The sequence below is a fragment of the Trichoderma reesei genome, assembly GCF_000167675.1.
Source record: "Trichoderma reesei QM6a unplaced genomic scaffold TRIREscaffold_8, whole genome shotgun sequence".
Lineage (NCBI taxonomy): Eukaryota > Fungi > Ascomycota > Sordariomycetes > Hypocreales > Hypocreaceae > Trichoderma > Trichoderma reesei.
In genome coordinates this window covers 889,318-908,458 of record NW_006711155.1, presented here as the reverse complement: position 1 = coordinate 908,458, position 19,141 = coordinate 889,318, and the positions used below count along the sequence as shown (strand labels likewise).

The 19,141-nt window shown below is 54.3% G+C and overlaps 7 protein-coding genes across 7 annotated transcripts; 3 read left to right on the top strand and 4 right to left on the bottom strand.

Moving 5' to 3' along the window:
* Nucleotides 1–227: 227 nt before the first annotated feature.
* On the bottom strand, nt 228–3,518 carry TRIREDRAFT_77634 (uncharacterized protein; the record flags this gene model as incomplete). The annotated part of the gene is made up of 7 exons (XM_006964933.1): nt 3,067–3,518; nt 2,869–2,961; nt 2,531–2,656; nt 1,303–2,434; nt 773–1,234; nt 606–706; nt 228–542 (listed from the first exon to the last, which is right to left on the bottom strand). Exons 1-7 carry the CDS (start codon nt 3,184–3,186, stop codon nt 228–230), a joined length of 2,349 nt encoding a protein of 782 aa, XP_006964995.1. The 5' UTR covers nt 3,187–3,518.
* A 678-nt stretch (nt 3,519–4,196) lies between these two features.
* TRIREDRAFT_34280 (uncharacterized protein) lies at nt 4,197–4,612 on the bottom strand (the record flags this gene model as incomplete). Its single annotated transcript, XM_006964796.1, has 4 exons — nt 4,197–4,265; nt 4,340–4,413; nt 4,477–4,514; nt 4,572–4,612. Coding segments are annotated over 4 exons (222 nt in total), but the record flags the coding sequence as incomplete, so codon positions are not given.
* A 562-nt stretch (nt 4,613–5,174) lies between these two features.
* TRIREDRAFT_3783 (uncharacterized protein) lies at nt 5,175–6,482 on the top strand (the record flags this gene model as incomplete). Its single annotated transcript, XM_006964758.1, has 3 exons — nt 5,175–5,366; nt 5,445–5,714; nt 5,778–6,482. 3 exons carry the CDS (start codon nt 5,175–5,177, stop codon nt 6,480–6,482), a joined length of 1,167 nt encoding a protein of 388 aa, XP_006964820.1.
* A 302-nt stretch (nt 6,483–6,784) lies between these two features.
* TRIREDRAFT_121661 (aldose-1-epimerase) lies at nt 6,785–7,951 on the bottom strand (the record flags this gene model as incomplete). Its single annotated transcript, XM_006964932.1, has 1 exon — nt 6,785–7,951. The coding sequence occupies exon 1, from the start codon at nt 7,811–7,813 to the stop codon at nt 6,785–6,787; it is 1,029 nt and encodes a 342-aa protein (XP_006964994.1). The 5' UTR covers nt 7,814–7,951.
* A 1,821-nt stretch (nt 7,952–9,772) lies between these two features.
* Nucleotides 9,773–10,819, top strand: TRIREDRAFT_121660 (uncharacterized protein; the record flags this gene model as incomplete). The annotated part of the gene is made up of 1 exon (XM_006965095.1): nt 9,773–10,819. The coding sequence occupies one exon, from the start codon at nt 9,773–9,775 to the stop codon at nt 10,622–10,624; it is 852 nt and encodes a 283-aa protein (XP_006965157.1). The 3' UTR covers nt 10,625–10,819.
* A 213-nt stretch (nt 10,820–11,032) lies between these two features.
* Nucleotides 11,033–11,714, bottom strand: TRIREDRAFT_77629 (uncharacterized protein; the record flags this gene model as incomplete). Its single annotated transcript, XM_006964931.1, has 2 exons — nt 11,033–11,352; nt 11,429–11,714. The coding sequence occupies 2 exons, from the start codon at nt 11,712–11,714 to the stop codon at nt 11,114–11,116; spliced, it is 525 nt and encodes a 174-aa protein (XP_006964993.1). The 3' UTR covers nt 11,033–11,113.
* Nucleotides 11,715–12,241: 527 nt separating this feature from the next.
* TRIREDRAFT_3779 (DNA polymerase epsilon, catalytic subunit A) lies at nt 12,242–19,066 on the top strand (the record flags this gene model as incomplete). The annotated part of the gene is made up of 3 exons (XM_006964757.1): nt 12,242–12,849; nt 12,936–13,081; nt 13,134–19,066. 3 exons carry the CDS (start codon nt 12,242–12,244, stop codon nt 19,064–19,066), a joined length of 6,687 nt encoding a protein of 2,228 aa, XP_006964819.1.
* Nucleotides 19,067–19,141: the final 75 nt, after the last annotated feature.

The following is a 19,141-nucleotide window of genomic DNA, read 5'->3' as shown; positions in this document are numbered from 1 at the left end:
GGCCTGGCACCCGAGAAGAACTTCTTAGTCGTTGTGATACAGTTTGGTGCTGCGTTAAGGTTTGGCCTTATACAAGCAAAGCTCCTAATGGAAACTATTCCATGGCGTGGGACTGTTATGTAGAACCAGGTAGGCATGTGACAGTGATTGCTACCTAGGTGGACGAATGGATCAACAGAACATTGGAAAGTTATTTCTTTTTTCGGACAGAATTCCTCATACTTTGTCTATGACCTCGTTCTCCCAAATCCCGTAGGCCGCTTACCTCCGTTCTGCAGCTGGGGGATGTTGGGCATCTGAAACGGCTTCTTCTGCGGAATGTCGATTTCCGTATTCACCGCCCGCCACATCTCCCACACGGTCGCCCTCCTCGCCGGCAACATGCTGTACTGCAGACTATACAGATTCTTTCTGTTGATGGGCGGCACAAACTGCCCAGTCACCAGGCAGAGCAGCACGCGCGGCGACAGATAGTGTTTTCGGATGCGATGGGCCATTTGGAAGTATTGGTGGAACATGTCGCGGAAGGGAAGGGGGATGTTCTGCCGAGAACAAGTCAGTTCGGCACTGCCTGTTGTTGCTGAGTTTAAGGCGTGAAAACTCACCTTGAGATAGATGATGGAGGTGGGGGGTTCATTAAGGAGGTTATCATTAGCGTCGGGGGTTGTGGGATAATGGGTATCTCGAAGCTCGAAGTGGATGCCGCCTAGGAAGTTCAAGTTAGCCCCCCTTGAGTGTTGTTATATGGTATGTAGTGGGATTTGGTACTCACCAGGTAATCTGCTCGGATCCTTCAACCGTAACATCAAGGCAAACAGGGGAAAGTGATTCAAACATGACAGTAGCGTATCAAAGCCCGCCTTGAGTGATATGATGATCATCCGAGCAATGGCAAAGTTGAGGTAAAACACCATGACGGTGGGCAGAAGGAAGAAGAGCAAGGTGAAGAGGATCGTGCCCACGAGCAGCTGGTCGAGGTCGTAGTCGCACGAATCGATACGATTGCGGAGGACGTTGTGCTTCTTTCCTCGAAACAGGTGGAACAGAGACCGCAGAATGGTGAGCTGCCAGTGGTATATCCTGGCTGACGCGAGGTAGAACGAGTAGATGTGCAGAGTGAGGACCGACAACAGGTCGGAGAACATGGCAATGGGCATGCTTGCCCCGGCAAAGGACGAAAACCCTATGAACCAGATAATGTGCGGCAGCATGGGGCTGAGCGTCTCGATGCAGCCTATATCATGCGAGGTCGTGTCAGCTTGCAGACGTTCCACAGCGGTCAGCGGATGTGGCAGGACTTACTCGACCAATAGTCAATGACCCAGAGAAACAAATCGCCCAGAAAGGCAGCCAGTTCACCATTCAGCTTCAAGCCCGCAGGCCAACCCATGAGCCACGAGATGCCGCGCTGGAGAGCCTCCACCGTGTAGGTGCGCAGGAGATCTCGGATCTGGTCCGCAACCCAGTCCTTGTGCTCAATGATGTACGAGCCCACAGCCATGCCGATGATGACGTCGTTGGCAACGAGCCACAGACTGTTGTAGAAGCGGATATAGTCTGGATGGCTGGTCGTGACGCTCGCCCAGTTGGCCTTTCGCTGGCGGAGAGTGACGTACTGCATGGGCCAGTAGCAGAACTGCTGGAGGCGGATCTCAATCTGCTGGGCCGTTGCCGAGATGTCTTTGAGGGCGGCATAGCCCGGCTTGGCCCGAAACTCTAGGATGATGAGGAAAATCTCCGCCACCATCCTGTGGAAGAGCAGCACGAGGACAAAGGCCTTTTGCACGATTGGGAAGAGGTATACCGAGAACAGGGTCCACAGCTGCACGAGCACATAGTTCCGCATTGTCGTGGCCGATTCCACCACCCTCTCCGAGACGCTCAGGCCGCGCTTCGGCCTCGGGCCCAGCCGTCCCACGTTCTGCTGCAGCGCCTGCTCCAGTTCCCAGGACCAGTTGACTTGATTGACGATCTTGGGAAGCGCCTTGTCTCTGGCTGACGCAACTCGCCTGACGATGCTGTGCTGCTTGAGCTTCTCGACGAGCATGCGCCGGTTCTCCTTGATTGCCTTTTCGTGCTTGGCCTCTTCGCTGTCGTCTTCACTGCTGGCGACATCTTCGGGCAATGTCCCCTTGTCCCCCAAGGCCAATGCTATCGGGTTCAGGGATATGTATTGCATGCCCTTGGGGCGAGGCCTATCGTACAGGATGAGCTGAATGCTGGAAGCTTTGGCGCAGGAAATCCGAGGATAGCGGCTGGAGGTGCTGGCCTTGGCGCAGACCCAGGAAGGGTCAATCGCGTCTTGCGTTGCCGCATTGGAAACGCCCAGGACATGCATCGACGAGTGGCCACAGAGCTCGTAGATCCGGCTTGGGGAGTGGGGGCTACTCCTGAAGAAGGTGCCGGACCTGAGATGGAACTCGACATTGTGCGCCTACAGATGACGAATGGACCTATTAGCCGAGGGTTCATCTTGATACAAGGCGAGGGATGGGGGCGGAAGGGAGAAGTAGGAAATGAAAGGACGAACATCGACATCTTCGAGAATGGTGACGACGAATACATCGAGCGTCGAGTTCCTCCAACCAACGACGACGCCAGTGCGGTCGGATTTGCGAATGTCTGTCGGCCAAAACACTCTCATCAACCCATCATGCTCTACCATGACAAAGGATGGCTATCGGCAGGACGAGGCCCAGCACTCAGATTGAGCCTCGTCGCTTGAGCTGCTCTCGCGCAGATATTCCAGCTCCAGGGTCTCGTGGGTGCTAGTCGTCGGCATGTTAGCTTCGGCAACTTATTTCGCAGAACGTTCGTCTGGCAGCGCTTGGGTGGTGTGTTTGGGTGGTGTGTAGACGGGAGACATACAAGTGTTGTTTCTCTCCTCGCGAGGAGGGCCACCGGCACGAAGATGGCAAGGAAAAAGGCAGTCAGAACCACAATGCCGCGGGCTACACGCAACTAGAAGCGGGCAAGAACGAGCAACGCCAACGTCAGATAAGCGCCCCCCAAGAAAAGCTCAAAATGGCGATTTGCGACTGGCGCAAAAAGCTGGCGGCGACTTACGACGACTCCGTATTCCACGGCAAAGATGGCCAGCTCATAGAGGCGAGTAACGAGGTCCCAGCGCGCGGTGATGTAGCCAGCGACGAAGATGCCGAGGGTCAAGGTCGAGAAGGGGTGCATAGAGCGTTACTGCGGTCGGTAGGACATGCCGCTGGCCACAAGGGGGGGAGCTGAAGACGGAGGCGCTGGGCGCAGCAATTGCTCCTTGTAGATGTCAAAGGCCGCAGGTGGTTGCAGTGGGATGCTGGCTGTTGGCTCCTTGTCTGCGTCTATGTCTCTCGCGCGCGTCAATCGTTGGGTGGGATCAATATCAATGGGTGGTGGCCTGGACAAGCTCCGCAGTCGCAACTTGACGCCTCTGTGACGGTCGACAGGTCCAGCAGAAAGCCCGAAGCCGCAAGCTCGGGGGGATTATTTATGTTCGTCGTGTGCGGGCGGCGCAATCGATCGCAGGGGAGGAGATTCGCGAGGTTTGTCGAGCTGCGGTGCTTTTGCTGTCCCGTCCAGGTCCAGGTCCAGGTCCGAGTCCGAGTCCGGTTCCAAGTTGCGGTTGCAGTTGCAGCTCCAGTTGCAGGTCCCTGATGGCACGTAGCCACAACCTGGACAGCTGCCGGCCGCTGCAGGGCGACCAGCTCGTCCACTAAAAAGCCCGCCGCCCGCCAGAGAGTGGAGGCTCTTGGAGGCGTTTGGCGCCCGCCAGCGAATCACGTGGCGCGCAGTTGACGACGATGCTGCTGCTCATCCATGACCTCTGCTTGCGTACTCACTTCACGATTGATGACTGCGGGCCAGAGGGCTGCATGAGTGACAACATGACGCTGCAGCTGGCGAGTACGTAGACGGTTGACCTTACAAATCGGTGCGGAAAAAACGACGTTGTGATATTTATATGTACACGTTTATGAGCTGTAAATACGAGGTCCCAGGTCTAAGCCTCTCTCCGCAAAAGCCAACACCGCATCGTTTAAGGTATGGAAGGTATGCAATATGGATGGACAAGTCTCTTCCCCGCAAAACGAGTCCACGTCAAAGTATTGTTCCGTCTACTCTGTAATATCTGTTAGATACGGGAAACACGCGTCTTCTGTTGCTTGATTCGTGGACTTACTCTTCGGCGCTGTCAACCTTACGTCGTTGTCCTTGTTGTCCTCCCTGGCCTCGTCAAGAAGCTTATCGATGCCTCGGGACTTTAGTGCAACCTAAATGCAACCGTCAGCACGTCTCCCAAGTTTTCCTCATTCTCCAGTCCTTGCTCGAACGGATGGGTTCGTACACCTAGGCATTTCTGGTATTCGTTGAACAAGTCGGCGCATTCCTTGTTGTCCTTTTCGGCTCCACGGAGGTACTCTGAGAATGTGTAAGTCAAGTCGAACAGCTGTCGATGTTGGGTCAAGCGAGGACGTCTCTCACTTTCACTATACCACTTCAAAAAGCATGTATCATAGCGCCTTGATGTCAAATATGAGCTTATGCACATTATGATCAGAGATCGTGGGCACACTTACTCCTTCACCTCGTTACACTCTGGCGCAAGTGATGCCGACATGTCCGTCCAAAATCGGGCGTCTTTGTGTCTTGACTACCGTACAGGCCAAGATGATGGGTTATGTAGAGATGATATGAATAACCTTGAGTTTGTCAAAGACCTTGATAACAGGCAGATGCTGAATGAATCAAGCGGCTCTTGGTATTTTCGTCAAGTTGAAGATCAAAATGTCTAGCTCTCTATTACTGTGCACAGTACGAAGAATGGCGGCGATATACAAGTCATGGCAAGCCTACCTAGGCTAAATCTCCACTAAAAAGTTGATTGTGCTCCGTCATTGGCCGCATCCATCATGTGTCTGGTCCCCAGTCTGATTGGCGGGCTGATCCTTGTTCGCCCAAGCCTGAAGCCCCATAGTCGACTTGCAGCTCCAGCCCAGCAACAGCTTCAATTGAATCTCTCCAATCACAATCCGATCGCGTCCCAGACGCGCCTCTGGGGGAAAGCTCAACAGCAGCGAGCGCATCATTTTTCAACATTGTATGCATCGCCTGCCACTGTTGCTACTGAAGCGCAAAGAGTCGCGGAATCGTCGCAATTTAAATCATCTCCTTCAATCACCATGGCGCCTTCAGCCGCCAAGCTAAAAGAAGCGCTGATCGAGGGAACTCGGGAGGTGTACCAAGCAGAGCCCGATGCCACGTCCGTCAACAAAGTGCGACGGCACGTTGAGGAAAAGCTAGGGCTGGAAAATGGCTTCTTCACGAGCGAAACTTGGAAGCAGAAGAGCAAGACCATTATCAAGGAACAAGTCGTAAGTCTACCAGAATCCAAACAAGCTGCTGCTGCCCTTGCCCTTCTCACCCGACCCCGCTAATGCCATGCTTCGTAGGACAAACTGCTCGAGGAAGACGCTTCCGAACCGAAGTCTGAGCCAGACACCAAAGCCGGCATCAAGCGGCAATCGTCCGAAGTCGAGTCTCCTGAACCCAAACGACGAAAGAAAGTATCGGGAGGCGCGAAGAAGAAGGAAGAGTCCGATGTTGACGAGAACCCCAAAAAAGATTCAAAAGCCAAGGCCAAGAAGCTCGTATCACGTCGCAAGGTCAAGGCGGACGACTCCGACGATGAAGATGCCAAGCTGGAAGAGAGCCCATCGCCTGTTGCAAAGCGGAGACGAAGCCTGAAACAAGAATCAGAAGATGGGGCGAAAGACGATATCAAGCCTGGTGAAGGCGCAAGCGTCAAAAAGGGGGAGCTTTCGGATGACGAGACCAAGCCGTCAGTGAAGGCTCAGTCCGACTCAGGAGTTGAGGATTCAAAGGCCGATGTCAAAGACGAGTCCAAGCCCGAGGTTAATGAGGAGGACGAGTATTCCGACGTCATCGACGAACCGCCGCCCCCCAAGCGCAAGAGGGGCGAGAAGAAGGAGGCTTCATCAAAGCGAAAGGCATCCAAGTCAACAGCCAAAAAGGAGGCTGTCCCAGACGACCCCAAGGAAGCAGAAATCAAGAAGCTGCAATCACACCTCACCAAATGCGGGGTTCGAAAACTGTGGCACAACGAGCTGAAGCAGTATGGAGACGATGCCAACGCAAAGATCCGCCATCTGAAGAAGATGCTGGCGGACGTTGGCATGGATGGGCGGTTCTCCGAGGCCAAGGCCCGTGAGATCCGGGAGATGCGAGAGCTGCAAGCAGATGTCGAGGCTGCTCAGGAGATGGATCGACTCTGGGGAACAAGCTCTGGCGGAAGGGCCAGCAGAAGCGGTACCAAGGCCGCTACGAAGCAAGCGAAGCCGGAAAGCGGAGAGAATAACGACGACAATGATGATGATGATGAGGAGGACGAGCCGACCTCTTTTGCTGCGAGACGCAGAAAGGCCCATGCAGATCTGGCCTTTTTGGGAGACGACAGCGATTCCGACTGAGGTGACTGACTCCTGGTCATTTCTTTATGTGTTTGATTTCTTTAGGGAGCAGGCGGAATATTCATTGTACGAATCATGTGGCATGGCGTTGAGTTTACGACCAGGAGGGCTACACGGCACCAATTACTGCAGAATTATTTGTTTCATTCTGTCATGTCTTCCATGTACAAATTTATGTAGTAGCAACCCAATGAGTCGGCAAATGGCATACAGAAAGGAAAGAGTATCTTTGAAAAAGAAAAAGAAAAAAGGTCGTCCCGTCATTATATACTAAACGCTAACCGCTAGCAATCATGTTGGCTCTACTCTGTCCACGCCCTGTACACGATTCTCGCGCCATACGTCTCGCCCTTCTTCAAGAGGACCATGTTCCTCCACTCAGGAACGTTGCAGGCGTTGATCCAGCGGCCCGGCTCGCAGCAGAAGGCGCTCCGCGCGCCCCTCGCGGGCAGACCCTCGGCAGCGGGCACATTGGTCAGGTCGCCGGTGTAGAACTGGAAGGACGGCTCCGTGCTGAGGACCTCGAGGTGGATGCCGGACTTGGGGTGGAAGGCGGAGAGGTTGAGGGCGAGGGGCTGGGAGCGGGTATCGATGGGGACGGAGGACGGGTCGGTGGTGGTTGTGAAGCAGCGGTCGAACTTGGGCTCCTCGGGGCCGAGGACGAAGGGCTTGGAGGTGTCGAGGCCGGGGAAGGGCACGGGGTTGCCGAGGGGGATGGAGTCGTCCTCGGCGGGGAGGTGGTTGTTGGTGGCGAGGGTGACGGTGGTGCCGGCGATGTTGTCGTCGCCGGTGAGGTTGAAGTAGGAGTGGTTGGTCATGTTGATGACGGTCTCGTCGGCGCCGCCGACCAGCCGCGCCTCGTACTCGATGCCGAGGACGAGGGCCTCCTTTTTGCCGTCGACGACCTGGTTGCCGGCGGTGTAGACGACCTTTGCCTCGACGGTGCCGGGGTAGCCCTCGTCGCCGTCCTCGCTGCGCAGGGCGAACTCGACGCTCTCGCCGCCGCGCAGGCCGTCGACGCCGGGGATCTGCCTGGTGCCCACGGGCGTCGGGCCCTTCCAGATGCGCTTGCCCCAGCCCTCGTTGCCGCCGTGCAGGTGGTTGGGCCCGTCGTTGGCGGCGAGCGCGTACGACTTGCCGCCGTTGAGGCTGTCGATGCGCGCGTCCTTGATGCGGTTGGCGATGCGGCCGATGGTCTCGCCAAAGTAGGCCGTGTTGTACTTTACGTAGTGCTCCTGCTCGGGGAAGCCGAGGACGATGTTGGTGTCCTTGACCTTGAAGGACTGGATGATGGCCCCGAGGGGCAGGAACTTGAAGGCGGCGTCGGTCATGGTGGTGAAGATGAGAAGGTGAAGATGACGATGAGGATAAGGATGTGGCGAGTTGGTGGTTGGTGGTTGAGCGGGATAGTACCTATTATAAGGGAGCTCGGCGATGTTTATATTTCACATGTAAAGGGAGTCTACAGCAAGGTGCCTGTCGGAAGAAGAAATAAGAATATGATGGCGTCAATTTATGGAGAAGCTATGCGCATTATATGGCGATTATCTCGGATATATTGAGCATCGCCAAGATCGCCTTGGTATCCCGCCCCCCCCATATGCCTCATTCAGGCTGTTTTGCGACGTTGGAAGCTCCGTCATCTTAGCACGCTTGAGCGGATATGCGACGCCTTGGGACGATCCACCGCGTCGGTCGCACAGGGACATGCCATGAACGGCGGGGCAGATGGCGGGGTAAATTTTGGAGACTTGTGAGTGCTTTTTTTGTTGGAGAATTTTCGGCTGTTGGAAATTTGGAGCTTTTGCAGATTCTCCAAGCTGGGGGGGGGCCTGAACCAGTCTTGCCAGTCAATATAGCCGGAATGCCTCCCATTAGCACCGAGGCTTGTATCATGTTAGTAGCGGTGATTTGATCCATCACGGGCATGTAGCTCATGTTTTACTACGTTATCATACTGTGGTAGTACATAGTATATCGAAAAGGGTATCTTTTTGCCATTCTGAAAAGATGATGTCAGGTTACACAGCAGCCGCTTCCTGGCTCATCTTCCATGCCGTGACGTACAAAGGCTGCACTGCACCTGTGACTACCTTAGGTAGGTATCCGCCTAGACACGTCGTTTTTACAGGAGGCAAACTGCATCCAAGTGATTAGATGAGCGACAAACACAAGACGGACAATTCGCAAAGTTGTCCATTTTCACATAAACTGTACACATTCAGTGCTCTTTGTATTTGCTATATATGAGGTACTCTTGATCGGGTATTTTTGGATGTGTATCCTTTGAAGCAAACACGGGCAAATGGTTGGTGGCAATTGGAACTCAAGCTCAGCTCAGCGTGATACACATGGATACATGAGGTAAGGTACCTTACATGTGCGAGACCCCTGTGGAGCTCGGGCAAACGGCGCTGGGAAGCGTCCAGTAGAAATCTCATGCTGTTACCCTGCTATTATTATTGATGCCCTCCTACGTTTTGAATGTAAGCCTCGCAGTTATTCTTCACCAAATGGTGCCTTGTACCTGCACCTGCACCTGCACCTGCACCTGTACCTGTACAGAGGTACCTTACAGCGGGCTTAAGTTGCTCTGTCTGGTCCCTTTGAAGTTCCCCACAGCTGTCGCTTGTACCTTGGGTAGTAAGTAAGGTACTATTACCTTACTGTACCCGTGCAGACGCCGACTGTCCGCCAGAAGTGCCCAGTGGTTCCTTTTACCATCCATCAATCACATCAAATCGCCGTCGCTCCCCACGTGGCGCTCCAGCGGGATCCAAGTCGCAAGAGGCGCCGCTGGTCTTGTGACGCTGCTCCTGCAACGTTGGCCAGAGCCAGTCAGAGGGCTGAGGCTGAGGCAGAGTCGCAGTCGCAGTCGCAGTTACAGTTGCAGTTGCAGGCACAGTCAGCTCACCCTGCAGCAGAGCAGAGCGACAAATCTGAGTCTGAACTGACCTGAACTGAACCGAACTCTCAACTGACCTCGCTTCTCACTGGACGCCGCTCATGTCGCCGATGTGGCAGCTGCAGCGTTCCACCAGGCCGTCTGCGCGTCTCTCACTTTGCTCTCAGAACAACAAACTCACATTTCTCTGCTCGCCGGCAGCGCAGATTGCTTGACCGCCCTGCGCAGCCCCCCGTTGAATGACAATCTGCCGGCTCGCCTCGCGCTCTCTCTCGCTCCTACTCTCACGGCGTTTCTTCATCAACGCTCCTCACCAGCTCCAAGTCGCCCTCCATCCTCCACATCTCGATCTGCTCAGTAAACGATCAAGCCAACACCTGGAAACATGACAGAGGTCGTAAACGCCACGCCCAAGCGGAAGAGAGGAGCACACGCCTCTGTATCGCCCTTGGCATTCTCCTTTGATCTCTCCGCTGCTGGCCCATCGGAGGAAGCAGGCAGCCCTCGCTCGTCAACCGTGGTCCACAGGTTTCGCGGCCTTGCGCTTGGAAACGGCGGCTCGGTCGTCGAGCCTGCTGATGAGATGGACGTGGAATCGGATGGCGCTGCGAGAAAGCGCCATAAACCAGACCCTGAAGCACACATGATCACATCGATACAGCCACAGGCTGAGATGCAGCCCAAGTCGCCACTGGAGATGGAAACCCGCTCAGTGGAAATGGTCGATCGTTGCGTGCTGCCGCCGCAAACACTGCCCTCGCCCGAAGGCTTGCTACAGACCGACACCGCATCGACTTCGGTTGATGGCACGCCTGAGCCTCAGCCTAGAAAGAAAAGGGCCGGCACTCCGCCTCTCCGATTCAAGAAAGGGAACCCTCAAGACGGACAATCGGACGCCGATGACGAAGCAGAGGTCGCAGACCCTTTGCGCGCCTCGCTGACCTGGCACGAGGACGAAATCACAATCTACGACCCTGATGACAAAGACGACGATGGCACGGGCATCAACGGTGTGGGATTCAAGCCAACCCCAGCTCTTGCACATGCGCGGATCATGAAGAGACGACAGCAGATGGCGGAATATCGAAAACGGGAGGAGAACGAAGCCAGAAACAGGAGAATGCAGAGACGCCGGGGAGAATTAACTCTTTCGGCAAGGCGGGATCGCAAGTCGCCGCCTTCGAGGAGAGTCAGGTTCATGGATGGAGAGAGCAGGAACCTGACCATGAAGGCCTGATCATGGGCACCTGCGATCCGCGATGGCGATTTCAGCACAGGTATATCGGGCATACATATGGTTCGGCATCGAGACGGACACGGATTTTGGGGGATATTGAATCAATGACGGCGTTTGAGGGCAGATTATTGACGACATGAACGATTTCCGGCTTCTGGGGGCGGACAAGGGACATAGGATAAGAGGACGGCATCTACAAAGGTAGACCGTCTGGCGTTGAGATCTTTTTCTTTTTCTTTCTACTCTCCACTGCTTTTTGTCTCTTCTTTTCTTTTCTTTTTAGCTCAAAGAGTCCATAGCAGTCCTGCTTCTGATTGGCATTCGATATACCACAGTTGGGCCAATCAGTTCGTTGGCGCCTCAATCTCCAGCATATACCCATTAAGCTCCTCGTGTACAACGGATCGTGCTGAAGAATGCCGTGATATTATTCAAGCATAGTCTATATCTTTACACGTTATAGTACATGGCAGCCCGTCTGCCTACCCTTCACCAGAACTTATACCAAGCTCTGTTTCGTGCTTTTTGCTCTTCTTCTATCCTCAACTGTTCACGTCTCTCTTCGGCGAGTTTTCTTGCCTGCTCTTTCCGGTTCTGCGTAACCACCTCGATGTGCCGCTTCATCTGGATCTTCTCGGCACGTCGTCGGTACTGGCAGTATTCGTATGAGGCTATGCTGCCCAGCATGAAGAAGCCAACTGCCCAATTCGCCGATTTGGCGGCATTGCCTGTCGTATCGCAAACCGTCAGCTACCCCAGATCCTATCCACCCCAAAGGCATTCGGGTGTCGACAGGCGTTATACCTTGAATCACAAACTTCAGGCCGCCCAAGCCGGCGCCCGCCCCAATCCCCGTCAGCAATCCTTGCCGCGCGCAGGGCGTGTTGGCGACGTTTGCAAAGTCCTCCTTCTTGATCATCGACACGGCCTCTGAAAAGGCCGACCTGGACTCTCTCGGAGTCCCATCCGGGTTCTTGGCCGGCACTTGAGGCCCGGGAACCTGGTCGCCCTCCGCTATCGGCTTGGACCACACATGCAGCACCTTTTCGTTTGCATTGGGCCGCTCGTCGTCGTTGTTGGTCGGGGCCATTGCTGGCTACCTTGCTTGTCGAGTTGCTGGCATGGACGGCACTCGCCTTTCGTGCGAGCAGATTCGCTCTATGACGCTGGAACGATTTATACTTAGTACCTACTCGAATTGCTGTTGTTGGTGGGGGGTGTGGCTGTTGCGAAGCTGCGGCTGTGGCTGGAATCAATTAAAGATGTGGCGCGTACTGCCCAGAGCCGTTCGCGTTTTCACGCGTATAGACGCGTCTCACTGGACACACATACACACATCTTTGCCGAACAGCCTGTGCGGGCCACTACCATTTTGTTGCTGGGGCTCTGAGCTCTGTTGGACATTTGTTTGCCCGCGTCGACAAAAGCCTCTGAGCAACCTGCATTGCACTAACATAGAGGGCAACAACAGCTGCTTCACGCGAATCTCGGTCCCTTTTTGTTAGCAGTATTGTGCGGAACGCCCATAATCCATGACGGACCCATCGACCGATTAAGTTCGATTTCCTTCAATTGCCAGCTCGGCAGCGGCAGCTTGACCATTGAGTGCCTCCGACGATGCCAAACACATCTCTTCGGCGCCCGACAAAGGGCTATAAGCGAGGGGGCAAAGCTGCATATCATGGCGTCAAAACCCGGACATTCGCTGCGTCCTCGAGGGCCGAAGGCACCTCTGCCGACGAGAAGTGGGAGCGCACCCGCCTGGCCCAGAGCATCGACGACAGAATGGGCTTTGCCCGGTACGAGAGCGGCAAGAAGAAGGAAGGGTGGCTGGTCAACGTTCAGCCCACCTCTGTCGAAGACGAGAGGATACCGGGCGGCCGAGCGGCGCTGGACTGCTACTTCATCGAGCTCGACGGAAGCACCTTCAAAGCTACGGTTGAATATGACCCCTACTTCATCATTGCGGTGAAAAAGGGCCGCGAGTCTGAAGTCGAAGAGTGGGTGAAGAGGGTACCCGGCGGAGGCGTTGTGAAAGCAATCAGGAGGATAGAGAAGGAAGATCTCAGCATGCCGAATCACCTGATGGGCTACCGACGCACATTCATTGAGCTCAGATTTGCCAATGTCAACGACCTGATGGCCGCGAGAAGAGACATCTTGCCGATTGCGGAGAAGAACAAGAAGAACATGAATGCCATGGACGCCTATGCCGAGGTTGCCACGTGAGTATCCTTCTCCCCCTCCCCCCCCTTCCGTTGAGATCTTCTTGCGAGCTGTGGCGGGGACTAACACGCAAGTATGATTACAGGAACAATGGCAACTTTGATCTTTTCGATAACGATTTACGAGATGACGAGCGAAACACGAGTACTTCCATTTCTGAAGCGAGCGACTTCATCGTCGACATTCGCGAATACGATGTTCCATACCACGTTAGAGTAATGATAGACCTAGGTACATGTCCTCATCTACGGCATGGCTTGGGCTTGGCTAATTGGCTTCCCAGACATAAGAGTGGGCAAGTGGTATTTTGTCGAAGCAAAGCATGGCGTTACGAAAGTCACAGTAAACGAGGGCCGATCTTTGCCAGCCGACCCGGTGGTCATGGCGTACGATATCGAGACATCAAAGCTGCCCTTGAAGTTCCCCGATGCCGCAACCGATCAGATTATGATGATCTCATACATGATTGACGGCCAAGGATTCCTAATCACCAACCGAGAAATCATTTCCGAAGACATTGGCGACTTTGACTATACACCAAAGCCCGAGTACCCCGGCCCCTTTATGATCTTCAACGAGCCAGACGAAAAGTCTGTCATTGAGAGATTCTTTCTCCACATCAAGGAGGCTCGCCCGACTGTCATTGCGACGTACAACGGTGACTTCTTCGATTGGCCCTTTGTCGAGGCGAGGGCGAGCGTCAACGGCATCGACATGTACCATGAGATTGGCTGGAAAAAGGACAGCGAAGACCAGTACAAGTGCAGCTACAGTGTTCACATGGACTGCTTTCATTGGGTCAACCGAGACTCCTATCTGCCGCAAGGATCTCGAGGCTTGAAGGCCGTCACAGTCGCCAAGCTGGGATACGACCCCGATGAACTCGACCCGGAATTGATGACTCCATATGCATCAGAAAGACCACAAACGCTCGCAGAATACTCAGTCTCCGATGCCGTGGCAACCTACTACCTGTACATGAAATATGTGCACCCCTTCATCTTCTCACTCTGTACGATTCTGCCTCTAGGAGCAGATGACGTCCTCAGAAAGGGTACGGGTACGCTCTGTGAAATGCTTCTGATGGTGCAGGCGTACCAGCAGGAGATTGTGCTGCCGAATAAGCACATCACCCCGAAAGAAGCATTCTGGGACGGCCATCTCCTCGATTCCGAGACATATGTCGGCGGCCACGTCGAGAGTATCGAAGCCGGCGTTTTTCGGTCTGACATCCCCGTCAACTTTGCGGTTGACCCCGGCGCAGTGGACGAGCTTTTGCGAGATCTGGACAATGCGCTCAAGTTTGTCATTACAGTGGAAGAGAAGAAGTCTCTCGACGACGTCACCAACTATGATGAAGTCAAGCAGCAGATCATGAGCAAGCTTTTGAATCTCAAAGAGACGCCCAATCGCAACGAGAGACCACTCATTTACCATTTGGATGTCGCCTCCATGTATCCGAATATCATGACGACAAACAGATTGCAGCCGGACTCGATGATTTCAGAATCAGATTGCGCTGCCTGTGATTTCAACCGTCCAGGCAAGACTTGTGATCGACGATTGCCTTGGGCTTGGAGAGGAGAGTACATACCGGCGAAGAGAGACGAGTACAACATGATCAGGCATGCTCTGGAGAACGAAAAGTTCCCTGGCAAAACACCAAAGGCACCCCCTAGGACATTTCAGCAGCTGAGTGCTGATGAACAGGCGAGCCTGGTAAGGAAACGTCTCCAGCTCTACTCCCAGAAGGTATATCACAAGATCCACGACTCTACTACAATCATCCGGGAGGCAATCATTTGTCAGCGAGAAAACCCTTTCTACATCAACACTGTCCGCGACTTCCGTGATCGTCGATACGACTACAAGGGTAAGGCAAAGGTCTGGAAAGGCAAGACGGATGCGCTGAAGGCATCTGGTGCCCCCAGCAGTGAGATTGAGGATGCGAAGAAGATGAGTATTGTGTACGACTCTCTGCAGCTTGCGCACAAGGTCATCTTGAATTCTTTTTACGGATACGTCATGAGGAAAGGCTCTCGCTGGTATTCCATGGAGATGGCGGGTGTTACCTGCTTAACGGGAGCCACGATCATTCAGCTTGCTCGTCAGCTTGTCGAACGCCTCGGCCGTCCTCTTGAGCTGGACACCGACGGAATTTGGTGTATGCTTCCGGCGACCTTCCCGGAGAACTTTGCCTTTAAGCTCAAGAACGGGAAGAAGATGAACATTTCCTACCCCTGCGTCATGCTCAACCATCTCGTGCATGACAAATTTACCAACCACCAGTATCAGACATTGGTCGACCCCAAAACCTTCAGATACGAAACTCACAGCGACAACTCCATCTTCTTTGAAGTCGATGGGCCGTACAAGGCCATGATCTTGCCCACGTCAAAAGAAGAAGACAAGAACTTGAAGAAGAGATATGCCGTGTTCAACGACGATGGCAGTCTGGCAGAGCTGAAGGGCTTTGAAGTGAAGCGTCGTGGTGAGCTCAAGCTAATCAAGATCTTCCAGCAACAGATCTTCAAGTTCTTCCTCGAAGGAGAAGACTTGACGCAATGCTACACTGCTGTGGCAAAAGTTGCAAACCAGTGGCTCGATGTACTGCACAACAAGGGATCTACGCTTGCAGACGAAGAGCTGATGGAGCTAATTTCCGAAAATCGAAGCATGTCCAAGACCCTCGAGGAGTACGGCAGTCAAAAGTCGACCAGTATCACAACAGCACGTCGTCTTGCCGACTTCTTGGGCGAGCAGATGGTCAAGGACAAGGGATTGAACTGCAAGTTCATCATTTGCTCTCGACCTCGAAATGCACCCGTCACGGAGCGTGCCGTTCCTGTCGCCATCTTCTCTGCAGAAGAGACTGTGAAGCGCGCCTATCTCAAGAAGTGGCTCAAGGAGGAGCCTGCAGATACGGACCCCCGGGCTTTGCTGGACTGGGATTACTACCTGGAGCGTCTTGGCTCCGTCATTCAGAAACTCATCACCATCCCTGCCGCCCTGCAGAAAGTGCGCAATCCCGTACCTCGAGTGCCTCATCCCGACTGGCTCCAGCGAAGAATCAACATCAAGGATGACAAGATGAAGCAGAAGAAACTCACGGATCTCTTTAGCAGCAAAGAGCCGCTGGCAGATATTACGAATATTAACGGGCCCCGCGCGGAGGACATGGAGGACTTTGGCTCCAAGCTGCTGAAACCCAAGCAGCTCGGGGCACTCATCGCGTCTTCGCAGGTACAGGCCCCCTCCTCCCAGAAACGCAAGTCTCCCGAGCCGGCAGAGGAGCCAAACCCCATTGCCACTTTGCCAGACGCCATGCCCGATCCATCGGACGACTATGTTGGATTTCTGCAGTATCAGAAGAAGAAGTGGAAGCTGCAGAAACAGGCACGTATTCGCAGAAGGCAGCTGTTTGGTGAAAGGAGAGGCAACGTCAGCAGCAACATCCAGCAGACGTTCATGAAGCAAGCTCACTTGACGTTTATGAATACGTGGCAGCTGCTTCATCTCAAAGCCACTGATACTCCCGGCATCGTGACGGCGCACGTCTTGATTGACGCAAAGATCCACACGCTGAAAATCAACGTCCCCCGCCAGGTCTTCCTCAATCTCAAGAAAGAAGAGCTGCCAGACGTTGAAATTGCGGGGTGCGAGGTCGAACAAGTCAACTATACTCTCCCCAACGGCCACGAGTCTAAGCATCTCTTCAAGCTCACCGTCCCCGAAGACGTGTACTTTAACGAAGCAGAAAAGTTTTCGCTCTTGTTCAACCATCCTAGTGTAGAGGGTGTGTATGAGAAGCAAGTGCCCCTGAACATCCGTGCAGTGCTACGGCTGGGTAACCTCTGTACCATTGACGAGGAACAAGAGGCAGTGCTTGGCAAAGGTCTCGAGCAAGGCTTCGACCTGATGGGTCTGAAACGCCCTGCAAAACCGAAGGCTTATTTGGAGTCGTCTCCCTTGGCTTACATCTACATCTCGCACATTACTGCAGGAGATCGTCAAATCTTTGGTCTGTTCTCGACGACAAACGACCAAGCTTACGTCGTGATACTGCAGAAAGGACGGGATTCGGGATCAGATCTGCCAAACATAACCAAGTTGTACTCGGAACTGCTGGCAAAGAGAGCAGAGGAGGCCGCGGGAACGAACTGGCAGGACTGCTTCAAGTATCAGGAGAAAATCACCTTCAAAGTCACACAGGTGACGATACGGCGCAAGGCTCATTTAGAGGTTGCCGATGTGGTCCGAAAGCTCCGCAAAGACGAGTCACGGCCGCAAATGATGGTTATCCAGTCGTCTCAGCGAAACCTTCTTGTCCACGACATTCCGATTCTGGGCGAGTTCCCGGTGTTGCCGCTGAGATACGATGCCTCTGACAGCTCATTACCGCCTCTTGGCTGGCAGGCGGTTGTTGCACGGCGCTTGGTCGGGCATTATCTGGGGCTGGGATCCTGGATCTTGCACCTCACGGCCCTGGCGCGCTACGGCGATGTGCCCCTGTGCAACTTGGAGCGTGACGATCCCCGGTTCCTCATCGACATTGCATACGCCAGACGGCTACAGGCAAACGGGGTCGTGCTGTGGTGGTCTCCTGATCCCCGGCCTGACCATGCTGGCTATGAGAAGGACGATATCACCGGGTCTCTTGACACTGTCAAGATGCCTAGCATCAATAACCCCGGGACGTTTTCGTCTGTCTGCATTGACCTAGATGTTCGCAACCTCGCCATCAACACGATACTGACCTCATCCCTAATCAACGAGCTCGAAGGGGCTGAATCCATTTCGTTCAACCCTACTGCCGACGGATCGGAGATTCTGGCCTCAGAGAACGGATTCGCCAATGCCGGAGTGCTGGTCCTTCGCGAGATGGTCAAAGCATGGTGGGCAGAAGCTTGCAAGGGCAGTACAATGGCCGATGTGCTCGTTCAGCATCTCGTCCGCTGGGTCGAAAACCCGGATTCGTTCATGTACGACCGAGCACTGCACTACTATGTGCAGATGATGTCGCGGAAGGCGTTCCAGCAGCTCATGGCGGACTTTAGGCGTGTCGGCTCGCAGGTCATCTTTGCGAGTGCAAACCGATTGATTCTGCAGACGACCAAGGCAGAGGTCGGCAACGCCTTTGCTTACAGCCAGTACATTATCAAGTCCATCAAGAGCAAGTCGCTATTCCACTTCATCGACCTGGAAATCAAGGAGTACTGGGATTATCTGGTGTGGTACGACGAGTTCAACTACGGTGGAAAAGCCTGCCAGCAGGTTGCCGACTCCGACGAGCAGAATCTGGAGACGATTATGCACTGGCAAATGGCCACGTTCTTGCCTCTTCGGCTGCAGCCCATCTTCCAGGATTGGGTGATTGAGTTCATCCAGCTCATGCATAAGCTCAAACGCCCAGAGAACAATGATCCCGACTCAACTCCGCGCCTCACTCAGCTACCGAACAGGAATCAAGATCTCGACGGCGACACGCAAATCATCCTGGGCAAGGCCTTTGAAAAGCCGTTCAAAAAGGTCATTGTCGGCCTGATCAACCAGCAGAAGCGCGAGCTCCTGCATCCGGAGCTGGCGGAAGACTATAGCTTCCCCTCGTTGCCCGGTTCGCACCTCCAGCTGCGCAATCCGATCCTCGAGCTCGTCAAGTCCATCATGCAGGTCCTCTCCCTGGACAAGAACATTACGCTCGAAGCAAGACTGCTGCGCAAAGAACTGCTCGCGCTGTTTGAGATACGCGAGTTCTCCAAGGAGGGCACCTTTACGAATCCTTCGGAGAGTTTGAAGCTGCTGCAGGTCTCCTGCGACAGCTGCACCATGGCGCGAGACCTCGACTTCTGCCGCGACGAGGACCTGATTGGCGCTCCCGGCGACAACAACAACAACGGCGGCGGCGGCGGCGGCGGCCAGAGCTGGCAGTGCGGCTTCTGCGGCAGCGAGTTCGACAGGGTGGGCCTCGAGGAGCGGCTGCTGGCCATGGTGGAGGGCTGGGCGACGGAATGGGCCGTGCAGGACCTCAAGTGCGAGCGGTGCGGCGCGCTGAGGGTCAACGACTTCATGGAGCACTGCACCTGCAGCGGGGGGTGGAAGGAGGTGTTGTCGAGGGAGGAGGTGGTGCGGAAGCTGGGTGTGATGAGGAGGGTGGCGAGGTATTATGGGCTGAAGATGCTTGGGAATGTGGTCGAGGGGCTTTACGAGGGGTTGTGAAGGGGGACGGACATATGTATGGGTCATTGAGGAGGAGGCGTTATGATGGGCTGCTATTGCATTCTGGGTTGTTTG